Below are 12,485 nucleotides of genomic sequence, written 5' to 3'. Positions count from 1 at the left end.
TAAGAAGGAATTTCCTGGAGGAATTCTTTAGAGAACCACTGAAAAAAATATTCTGAAAAAAAACCCTTGAAGAAGTTTTGAACAAATTCAAAACGATACCTGGAGGTATACCTGAAGAAACTATTTTTGAAACCTCTGAAGGAACTTCCAGATGAACCCCTGGAAAATTATAACTATAACTTCTGAAAAGTTTCTGAGACATTTTTGAAAGAATTTCCTAATCTCTTAGAATTGCGTCTATTAGTGCAATGTTTGGAGGAAATTCTAGAGAAACCCCTGTGAAAATGTAGAGAAAAATTTTCGGAAAAATCCTCCATGGAAAAATATGACAAGGAATGTTTCTAGAAATACATGAAGGAGTACATGAAACAATGCTTGTAGGAAAATTTCAATATATTCCTTAAGAAATCACAGGAAAAATTTCTGAAGAATTCCGAGGATCAGTTTCAAGATTAATCTTTTGAGAAACTCTTTGAGAAAGTTTAAGAGAAAACTTCGGGAATCCCTGGATAAGTTTTTGAAGAAATACTTGGACAGGGATGCATTCTGAAGGAGTACTAATCTTAAGATGAGTTCTTGTTGAAATCATTTAAAGAATTCAGCGAGAATCTTCTTTCTGTAAACATTCCAGAAATGTTTTGATAAATTCAAAAATAATCCCCAAATGTGGTTTTCCTGCAGGTAATCCTTGCTAAACTCATGAAAGGAATTGCTTTTCGAGGTAACTACAGAAAATAAAACCTGAAATAATCATGCATGGTGGTGTTTTGTCGGAGTAATCATTGACTGGGGGTGATAGAGAAGTCATTCCCTTTGAGGCATGCCAGTATGAAGGCGCTGAAGTTTGGAAACCTTGAGTAACCAGCTCTGATTCTACCATGAAACATTTTCCCACGGTATTTTTTTCCCCAAAAACAGTACATTTTTTTTCAAATTTTCAAAAATTCGTATTATTTTGGAAATTTTGCAAACGTTTTATGAGATCCTCTCAAAATCTCGCCAATCCTTTGACACAACTCTCAGGTATCTGACGCAAAAGTGTATTCAAACATTCGAAGAATATTGTATTCAGATTTCCATTCAATAATACAAAATATTTGAATTTTAGTAAATTTAAACGTTTGAGCCAAGTAGAATCCCCTATACACAGCTGAAAGGCGTGGGTATTCAGGATGACCATGCTGTTGGTGACGGGTGACCTGGTCGGTCCAGGAACTTTTCGTAAAGGCTGTTACACAATGTACACAATGTGTATTACACATGCAAAATGGTCATTGGCAAGCTCTCATTTAATAACACAGCGTAACAAAAATTAACTTTTTGTCTGTCTCAAGAGCAAACTTTTGTGTCTCCGAAGGATTTTTGGCCGCTGAATCCGAATCCGGGCTCAAATTTGCTCTAACACGTCACAATTTTGAGCTATACCTCAATTTATAGGGCAAAATATGCGATTTTGGGCTTTTTTTGACTGCAAGCCATTAAGCAAGGAAATATTTTTTTAAGCAATCAAAAGGTTAATTGGTCAAATAACATCTAAATTAACGACTCATGCAAAATATTTCGTTTTACCAAATCGAATTTGATAGTTTTAAGCGATTTATGTTAGGTACGATATTACCCATATAAGTCACCCTCCAAAAGTTGCATGCAAGTTTTCATGCTAACATAAAATGCTTAAATCTATCAAATTTGATTTGGTAAAACGAAATATTTTGCATGAGTCGTTAATTTAGATGTTAATTGACCAATTAACCTTTTGATTGCTTAAAAAAAATATTTCCTTGCTTAATGGCTTGCAGTCAAAAAAGCCCAAAATCGCATATTTTGCCCTATAAATTGAGGTATAGCTCAAAATTGTGACGTGTTAGAGCAAATCTGAGCCCGGATTCGGATTCAGCGGCCCAAAATCCTTCGGAGACACATAAGTTTGCTCTTGAGACAAAAAAATGTTGCGCTGTGTAACTGTGAAAGTTCTCATAGAACCCTTAGCTGAGAAGCAGTATTGCAGGATGTCCCAATGAGGGCGTTATGCCAAAAAAGAAGATCTATGTAAAACTTGATTTTTAGCTACAATTCAAAAACTTAATAGTTCAATTTTTTGGAGAACGAGTCTGAAATCAGCACGTGATTGTTTATGCCTGGACATTTTTGATCGTTGATTAAAGTTCATCACTTTTGTTTTGTTGTGTAAATTTGTGTTATTTCATATTTGTTTTGCCTACGGGTTAATGGCTTCTTCAAATGTGCTAAGGTACCCCCAGGAGAAAAACCCTAGCCATTTTAATAAAATAATGGATAAATCAACTTCTGAATTCCATTGATTTCATTCAACATTAAGTAGTACCATCCTCAGTCTTGAATACAATTGTCGTAGTAAAGCGGCACGCGCAGGCCAAGGTAGGCGAGAACCAAAAAAAAAATGAAACCGCACCAAGTAATCATATATTGTCACCCGTTGTGGCGCGTGTCTGAATCGTGCGGCGCGCGAGGTCCAAAGTGCGTCATATTCGGCACTCTACTCAACCCTAACACATAGCAATGTTCGATTATAAAACGCACCGGCCTCACCATCGTCAACCATCAGTAAGTTCCAGCTTGCCTTGCAGTGCAGTTCTCGAATCGTGAAGAATCAACCCAACCCCAACACAACCACCATGAACAAGTTCGTCATCTTGGCTTTCTTCGCCCTGGCCGCCACCGCCCTGGCTGACTACCCGAAACCGGCCTACCACGCACCGGCCCCGGCTCATCACGCTCCGGCTCACCATGCCCCGGCCCCAGTGGTCCACACCTACCCGGTGCACGCTCCCCACGCCAAGTGCGGTGCCAACCTGCTGGTCGGATGCGCCCCAAGCGTCGCCCACGTGCCATGCGTCCCAGTGCACGGACACGGACACGGATACGGACACGCCCCAGCTCCCCACTACCGTGCCCCGGAATCGGACTCGTTCGACCAGTTCGAGGAATAGGATGTTCCCCCGAGTCGTCGCAGCATTGCGGTGATCCTTGAAGAAGACTGAAGCAACCCCGGCAGCAGCAACAGCAGCAGCAGCAGCAGCAGCAGAAGCGGAAAATACTCGACCTGGCATCTCACAGATCAACCATGAGATAACGGAACACGTTCAGGAAATTTGGAAATGGTAGCAAGAGTGTGACAAATACTGTGTATTGTGCAGCGCATAAATAAATTGCTATTTAAAAGAAATTTCTGTTGTAATTGTTCTTATCTTAGGGAAAAAGTTGAGAAAATTATGGTTTCATTGTCTGCTGTATTTGTCCTCCTTGATTGAGATACTTGAGTCTTCATATTTTTATGTATGCTTCAGATAATACCATATTGTGATAATTTGCTTGATGTTGTAAAGGGCGATGGCAATTCGGCTTATCGTAAACTTTAGTACGAATTTATTAGGTGCTATATAGGCACAGCTGTGAAGGCGTGGGTATTCAACATGACCATGCTGCGGATAATGGGTTCGATTCCCGGTCAGTCCAGGAACTTTTCGTAAAGGAAGTTTCCTTGACTTAAATACTTGGGTATAAAGTATCTTCGTGCTTGCCAAATGATATACACGATATGGTCATTGACAGATGAAGCTCTCTTTTCATAACTGTGAAAGTGCTCATAGAACACTTAACTCAAAAGCAGGCTTTGTCTCAGTGGGGACGTTACGTAAAGAAAAATAATAAGATATGTTTGCTCCAGCCAAGTTGCAACATTCTTGTAAAACAGAACTCCACTGGACAGGCTGTAATCATTTTTTATGGATCACGCTATGATTGATCCTATTACAATCTTTATATCTGGCAATTGTATTGCAAAGTCAAACGTGTAATAAATAATACAAAAAGAGCATGTAATTAAAATCTGTTTCTTTCTCTTTCCAGGTTCTCGAAATAATAAAAATGAACTTTAGAAAGTTCTTCCGTGAGTATATAAAAGTGATTTTGAATAGAATATATTTTATGTCCAAGTGCCATTCCAGGATTAAAGAAAGCTGAAGACGTAGACGGTTTTTCCTTTTTGCTCACGGATTCTCCTTGATAAACACTAGTGCTTCTCCATGGATTTTTGAGGATTGCTTCAGACAATTTTTTAGAATTTTTCCAGTAGTTTCTGTTGAAAATTAACTTGCTATTTATTCAGGAATTCTCGCTAAGATCCAGAGATTTATTCAGATATTTCAGGGTAGAGTCCATCCAGAAATTACTGGTAATTCCTGGAAGTCCCTCAGGCATTTCCTGCTGGGAATCCTTCGAGGACTCACATGAGCAATTACTGGAGACATCCTGGAGCTGAAAATTATAAGTTATTATCAGATTCCTCAAGAAACTGTGAGGGGTTTTCAGAGATATTTTAGACAAATTTTGATGGTAATACTTAACCCTAGTAGGATGTTGGGGTCAATATGAACCAGACAGGCACACTGAACGTACACTAAGCTAGAGTGGTGCGAAAATCCTAACATCTTAGGAGGGTTAAACATTTTAACATTATATTCACTCCTGTTTGCATTTCACAAGGAATTTCTTTTGTAATTCTTCCAGGATTTATCTAAGACTTTCTTTTAATTCCTCCAGGAGTCTGAAATCTCTTCTATAGTTTCCTCTGGCATTCCTCTAGTTTTTTTTATGTGATTCCTCATACAGCTTCACAAAAATTTACTCAGTTCACTGGGAAGTCCTCCTGAAGTTTCCCAAGAATAAGTCCAAGTGCTCTTTGGACATTTATTTAGGATATATACTGGAGTACGTCGGCAGTTGCCTCCGAAGATTGCAGGTTAATTTCTCAAGGAGTCTCCGAAAATTTCTTCAGGAGTTTCCCGGGAATCCCTCCATGGCTTCCCCACGAAACCATGGAAATTCCATATGAAGCTTCAATACCATGGAGAATTCCTGAAGCATTTGTGGTAAAACTCCTCCAGTATTATCCAGGGAATTTTTCCATGATTTTACAAGAAATAATCGGATAAATTACTTGAAAATTCCCTCCAGAGCTTCCATAAAAGTTACTTCAAGAGTTCCCCAAGAAGTCCTCTGCATGGTTCTCTCAGGATTTCTTTTAAATATTTCCCGTTTTTCCCGAAATTCCTCAGATTTATTAGCACAAAAAATTTGGGAATTACTTCGGAAAACCCTTGGAAATTCATCCTGTAGTTCCTTGGAAATTTCTTCAAGAGTTTCTGGGGAATTCTTCAAGAAGATAATCGACAATTTCTACAGGAGGTTCTTGGAAATTCCTCCAGGAGTTCTTAGGGAATTCGCCCAGGAGTTTACAAGAACTCCTCCAGGTGTATCTTGGACATTCCTCCAGAAGGTCCTCGGGAATTCCTCCTAGAGATTCCCGGATTATCTACAGGTGATCCACGGGCATTCTTCTAGCAGTTCTTCGGGAATTCTTGCAGGACTTCCTCGACAATTCTTCCACGTATTCCTCGGGAACTCCTCCAGGTTTGTTGGGAATTCCTCAAGGAGTTCCTCAGATATTTCTGGATATTTCTCCGGGAGTTCTGCGGAAACTCCTCCGGAAGTTCCTCGAAAGTTCCTACAGGAATTCTCAAGAATTCCTCTGAGAGATCCTCGAGAATTCCTCCATCACTTCTTTGGAAATTCCCGCAGGAGTTTCCTAACAATTTCTACACAAGCCCCCGAAAGTGTATCTTGGAGCTACCAGGAAAGGTGTTCATCCTAGAGTACCTAAAAAACTCTTCAAAGAGTTCTTCAGGAATTCCTACAGGAAGTTCTCAGCAACCATTTTGGTTCGAGTCAATTACGGAGTAGCAACCATAGATATGCGCAGTCAGTCAAAGCTGAGCTCTAAGCTAATTTCTATTGGAGCTTCCCGGAAAATAATCTAGCAGTTCCTCGGGAATTCTTCCAAGAGTTACTCGGGAATTCCTCGAGAAGTATTTTGGGAATTCTCCAGGAGATCTGCAGGAACTTTCTTAGTGATCCATTAGAATTCCTACAGGGGATCCTTGTGGATTCCTCTAGCAGTTCATCGGGAATTCCTTCAGGAGTTCCTCAGGAATTTCTGTAGGAGTTCCTGGGAATTCCTTCAGGAGCTTCTCGGGTATTTTTCCAGGAGATCCACGCGAATTCCTCTAGGGCATCCTTGGAAAATCCTCTAAGAAATCCTCGGAAATTCCTCCATCAGTTCTTTAAGAATTCCTGCAGGAGTTTCCAGGCAACTTCTATAGAAGTCCCCGAGAGTTTATCTTGGAATCACCAGGAAATTGCTTTAGAAGTTTCATGGAAACTTCTCCACGATTCCCCAAAAAAATTTCTAGGAACTTCCCAGGAAATTCTATCCTTCATGTTTTTTTTTTCGAAAATTCCTTAAAAAGTTTCTCCAATTTATTTCCACGAATTCCACTAAGTAAACCGAGAATTTCTCCAGAAACTTCTCAGAAATTCCCCCAAGATATCCTCGGCAAGACCTCCAGAAGAACCTGGGTAAGTCATCCTGGAGTTCATCAGGAATTCCACCAGGAGTTTTTCATGTAATCTCTTCAGAAGATGCTTGAGAGTTCCTCCTGGAGATCGAAGGAAATTCCTCAAGAAGTTTCTTAGAAATTCCTCCAGAAATTCCTCCGGAATTCCTCGATAAGTTTCCCAAAAAGTCCTCCAGGAATATCACAGGAATTTATTCAGAAGTCCCTTTAGGTATCCATAGGAGCATCCAGTTGCACTTCTGATAAACTCCTAAATGATTTCCTGAGAAACTCGTGGAAGTATTCCCGAATAAATGGTAGACGGATGCTCGAGGATCTCCTGGAGAAATTTCCAAGCAGTTCCTAGAGAAATTCCCATGGATCTCCTGTTGGAATTCCCTATAAACTATGCATCTAACCTGCGAATCTCCTGGAGAGGTTCCTGAAGAATTTCTGGAAGAAATCTTGAGAAACTCATAAAGAAATTCCCGAGGAACTTCTGAAGGGATTTCCGTAGAACTTCTGGAAGAATTTCCTAGGAACTCCTGAAGGAATTCACGAATAACTCGTAAAGGTATTCCCAAAGAGCTCCTGAAGGAATTTCCGAAGAAATTCTGAAGCAATTTTCGGCAAACTCCTGGAGCAAGTGTCGAGTAACTCCTGGAGGATTTTTCGGGAAACTAATGGAGGAATTCCCAAGGAACTCCTGAAAGAATTCCGAGGGCCTCTTAAAGGAACTCCCGAGGAACTTTAAAAGAAATTTTCGAGCAACTCCTGAAAGGGGTTGCTGTGGAACTCCTGGAGGAATCCCTGAAGAACTCCTAGAGGTATTCCCGAAGAATTTAAGGAGGAATTCTCAAGGAACTCCTGAAGGACTTGCGAGGAACACATGCAGGAATTTCCGAGGAGCTCCAGGAGGAATTCCCGAGAAAATCCTGCATGAATTTCCGAGGATTTCCAAGGGACTCCTGTAGGAGTTCCTGCGTAACTTCTGGAGCAATTCCGAGTAACTCCTAGAAGAGGAATGTTCTAGGAACTCCAGGAGGTATTCCTAGGGATCTTCTAGAGGAGTTCCCAAGGATCTACAAGAGGAATTGTCAAGGAACTCCCAAAGGAATTCCCGACGATCTACTGAAAAAATTGTCGGCAAGCTTCTGGAGGAAATCCCGAGGAATTCCAGGCGGAACTTGCGAGGAGGAAGAATTCCCGAGAAACTCCAATGAATCTCTAGAAGAATTCCTAATGAAATTTTGAAGAAATACTCTTAGAGCTTCTGGAGGGATTCCCGAGGATCTACTGGAGAAATCTTAGCAGGCTCACATGGACAAATCTTCAGAAAAATCTGCGGGTAATTCAGGACGTAGCTCTGTTTGATATTCAAACGAAGTTCTGGTAAAAATTTGTGGAAACAGCCAAATATAAAAGTGAAACAGCAGTTATACTTTTAGAAAGAACCTGTATTTTTGGAGATTATTGAAAAACAGATGAATTCCTAGAGGAAGCCCAAAAAAAAATCTAAAAATAAAGTCTTTCAGAATATTTGATGACGTTAATATTACAAAATTGATTGTCTGGATGATACCTTGAATCATTCATGGAAAGCGTTGGTTGTTTCATGATATTGTTGATTGCAATTATATGCTGATCTAAAAATCCCAAAAAAATTTGGTTGTAATATTTAAATCGTATTTCAACTAAAAACTGCTCAAAAATTAGAAATCTGTTAGCTTCTATCAACAAAAGTTCAATCGTATTTAATCTGAAATTGTTCCCAGATTTGAATTATTGGATTGGATTAACAAAATAAACATATTTTTTCAGTTTTCAAAAGTTTACTAAAGTCTGCACGAAATTTGAAATGTCTGGACTCTGGAATATGCCTTCATAGAAATTGAAATGTATTCAAATTGAAGACATGTCTTCACATCTAGCATGCCTTAAAAAAACAAAAGCAATTGTAATTACAATTATAATAACTAATAATTATTAATTACCAAAAGCCAAAGCAATATCCTTTTTGCCTTTCTCGTACACTAAGTGTACTGGAAAGGCTATATGTTCACTCCAAAAATGACTTTTTGATAGAAGGCCCGGAGGGTCAAGTCACATATACCAATCATCTCAGTTCGACGAATGGAGGTGATGTCTGTGTGTATGTGTATTTGTATGTATGTATGTGTGTGTGTATGTGTGTATGTGTACAAAAAAACTCACAACACTTTTTTGGCAGTATACCTCATCCGATTTTAATGACCGATGTTTCATTCGACGCGAAATATGGTCCCATTGTTTCCTATTGAAAATGGTTCGGACCGGTCCAGCCGTTCCGGAGTTATGGCCATTTAGGTGTTCCAGACCAGTGCCCTTGGAAGGAGTCATACATAAAAATGTGACAAACACATACATGCGATGCATTAAACTGCGGCATTTTCGATTACCTGATGAACAGTTACAAAAAAAAACAGCTCCAAACCATACATGAACCGGTAGTGTTCCGGAACCGGTTCCGGATGTCCCGCCGGAAGTGATCAAATATAAAAGTGAACCAAATCCATGCATGCCACATACCAAAGCGCCACGTTTTTGATAATCTAATGAAAGGTTGGCATAAAAACGACCATATCTGAACCGGTAGTGTTTCGGAACCAGTTCCGGATGTCCCGGTGGAAATGGCCAAATATAAAACTATCTAAAACTATGCATGTAACACATATTGCGGCAATTTCGGTAACCTGATGAACAGTTAGCAAGAAAACAGTCTCAGACCACATCTGAACCGGTAGTGTTCCTAAACCGGTTCCAGATGTCCCACTAAAAGTGGCTAAATATAAAAGTGAATCAAATCCATGCATGCGACACATCAAACTGCGGCATTTTCGATAACCTGATGAACAGTAAGCAAGAAAACAGTCTCAGATCATATCTGAACCGGTAGTGTTCTGGAACCAGATCATTAGGGACTACTAGTAATATCAAAACTAGTTCCGGGTTTCCCTCCAAAAGCAGCTTAATATAACATTGAAGCAAACCCATACATGCGACACAGCAAAGCGCGGCTTTTTTGATAACCTCATAAACGTTAACAAGCAAATAGGCTCAGACTATTTAAGAGACTACCGACACTGTTCCGCAACCGGTTCCGGGTCGGAAGTGAAACCAAACCCATGCATGCGATATCTCAAATCACGGCTTTTTAGGTAACATGATGAACAGTTGCAATAAAATAGACGCAATCCATAACAGTGTGTTACAGAACCGATTCCGGGTGTCCCGCCGAAAATGGTCAAATGTAAAAGATAACCGGTTGTATTGGTAAGAACTAATCAATTCATAGAAGCGGGCCAGATTGTTGTCCATTTTGATTCAGGAAGCGACGAGATTTTTTTCTGTTAACCAACTCCCGAACAATTCGTTCCACCGCTACCAACTTTGCAGAATGCAATCAAACCAGCTAATGATAACGACCTGAACAGGACACAAATTTGTTCGTTTAACTTTTCACCCTGATTCCCGCGAACTCTCGCTGCTACTGCTACTACTGCTGCTGCTGCTGTTGACATGACCGTACACCCTCAAGCTCCGAGTTGCTAAAATTACATCGTAACCTGAGCTGGACGGAACCGGTATCAGTGGGGATAGACTACGTTGGCTGGCTGTGCACATTGGTCGGGCTCCATACAAAGGGGCGGCCAAAACTCTCAAAAAACGGAATTCATATTTTTAAACTTTTTTTCACTTTATAACAAAGATAATGTATTGTAGTTTTATGATTCCTAATTAAAAGCATACCAGCTTTTGTATTTCAATGACATTTTCACTACCAAAGTGGCCTAAGTCATAAAATTGAAAAATGAATTATTCGAAAAAAGCAAAATAATAATATTTGGAGAATGGAATGTATGTTTTATGTTATACATCATATGAAAGCTTGTTATTGGACTGTTGGAATGCACGTATGGTGCAAAATTAATATGTCACAAAACTTTTCAAATTTTCATACATTGTATGTTAGGAATTTTGGTAATTTTTAAGTTAAAAAACGGTTCGTGTCGTCACGTGTCGCCGCAATTTCGAATAGTACATCTTAAACATCATGCTTAGGGCTGCATCAAAACGTTTAAACTTTTTGCAGAAATTTTCAGTTTTTCAAATTTGAGCTATTTAAAAAAGTCATGTTTTTTCATATATTTTACGTTATTTTTCCATTTTTAACTGAAATAAAATTTATCTTCCCACATTTTTCACACGTTTTGAACAAACTTGATAGTATTTGATCAAAAGATGATCATTTAAATAAATTCAAATTGATTTTCTAACTAAAAACGCAAAAAATTTGGGATTTACTGATTTTTACCGTTTTTGAAAATATTGAAGTTACGTAATTATTGAATACCCCTTTTTGAACACTAAAAATACTATATAACATATCTAGACAACCTATAACTTCGATTAAACACATAAAAAGAGTTTTGGCCGAACTTTATCTTTTTCCGACCATTGTGCTGTGGAGCGCGCAATAGACCCTTGACAACTCAACGACAACACAGCAGCGGCAAGAGCCCATCGACTGACTGCCTCGAAATAAAGTATCACTTGCAGGGATTTTCTTTGCTTTGTGTTCAGTGCATTCATCGTCGTCGTCGTGGGTCGGTCGGTCCTCCTTGATGGACAGCCAGCGCCAGCGGAGCGAGGACACTCGAGAGTTTAGCTGCGCTGTCCCTGTTTGTTTGGATTGTCCTGCCCGGGATTTCCGTCCGGTGGTGCTCCTGGGTTGGGTTTGTCAAGTGGATGGAAAAATTTACTTTGTTGTTGAGCTTGAACAACATGGTCTTTTGCCTGGCGGGTGCTTTGAGTTGTTGGACTTGGAAAGGTGGGCGCGAGTGTTGTCTCTTCTAGAGTCACAGGTCTGTTATTTAGTATTTTTAGAAGATACTGCGTTGGCACGGTTTTTTGTTAAACATGAGTTGTCTCAATGAAGTGAAAAGAAAGTAAATTCCTCCTTATTCTTCATCTGTACGATAAATCAGCATGACTATTTGTAAAACACTTTAAAGCAATAGATTCATGCTAATCTTTCTATCAATTTCAACCATTTTCACGCTCCATTAACTCTTCCGCCTAACTTCGTTATCGAACAGTTCGGTTTCCTATGCATACCTCTTTTTCCTGCTTCGGTCTCGGTCATTCTAAACAGCGAAACCTAGAAAAAAGCAGTTCCACTGAGCACATCTCTCCATAGTGCACTCCCAGTTCGGGAAATTAATGTATTCCATAAACGAAAAACCTCTGAACAGTCGGCGGCGTACATTCGGAAAGCAAAGTCCAACCCCGCGTCCGATTCCGATCGATGATGGTGTTTTGTTTTACTTGCAGTTAGAGGAAAAACTGCATCACAACAATACGTGGAAAAACTATTTTCATGCTTCGCCGGGCAACCGGGTTGAAAAAGGGCCGACCGGACCGACACAGAGGAAAGTTGATGAGCTTTGCCACGATATGTACTGGTTGTGGTAAAGGGGACGGGTGGTCGTAGATGGGTGCCAACCCCTACTGTTGCAGTTTTATTTAGTTTTGCATAAATACCGACTCATTCGTTTTGGTGGTACATACTGCTTGCCATCGCCATGCTAGATACGGCGAGAAGGAATAGGGGCCACAATCGAAAAATGCGGTCAGTATGAAGTTGTTTTTATTTCGCGGTTGGGAAATGGCCACTACTACTGATGGTATGCAACAACGGAAATAGAAAGACTGGAATTGGACGGAATTTATGTTATCGATTTTGGATGGAGCCATTTGGAGTATGTACTGGTTTCTGTGATATCATGCATCTATCAGAATATTTAGTCGTGCAGGCAATAACTGTGGTATGTGGCATACAGGTTGTAATGAAATAAATTCGGAGAAAATTAAAAAGCCACAGTGTGTTTGATGCAGGATGCTCCAAGATGTAATAACATGTATCATATGATTCAAGTAATCTTCAAGCACTGTTCTAAATTAAAATGTACCCGATGCTTTGGAACGAGTGTAGATATAAAGGCTTTAACT

At 39.8% G+C, this 12,485-nt stretch overlaps 1 protein-coding gene across 1 annotated transcript; it reads left to right on the top strand.

Moving 5' to 3' along the window:
- The first annotated feature begins 2,443 nt into the window (after positions 1-2,443).
- Positions 2,444-3,132, top strand: LOC109424210 (vitelline membrane protein 15a-1). Its single transcript, XM_019699296.3, has one exon. It carries the CDS (start codon positions 2,655-2,657, stop codon positions 2,967-2,969), a length of 315 nt encoding a protein of 104 aa, XP_019554841.1. The 5' UTR covers positions 2,444-2,654; the 3' UTR covers positions 2,970-3,132.
- Positions 3,133-12,485: the final 9,353 nt, after the last annotated feature.

This window comes from Aedes albopictus, chromosome 2, assembly GCF_035046485.1.
Source record: "Aedes albopictus strain Foshan chromosome 2, AalbF5, whole genome shotgun sequence".
NCBI classification, from domain to species: Eukaryota; Metazoa; Arthropoda; class Insecta; order Diptera; family Culicidae; genus Aedes; species Aedes albopictus.
This window is presented reverse-complemented; position numbering and strand designations above follow the sequence as displayed.

What these genes read in the sequence shown, in the direction of transcription:
- LOC109424210 (XM_019699296.3), top strand. Translation starts at nt 2,655, where the DNA reads ATGAACAAGTTCGTCATCTTGGCTTTCTTCGCCCTGGCCGCCACCGCC.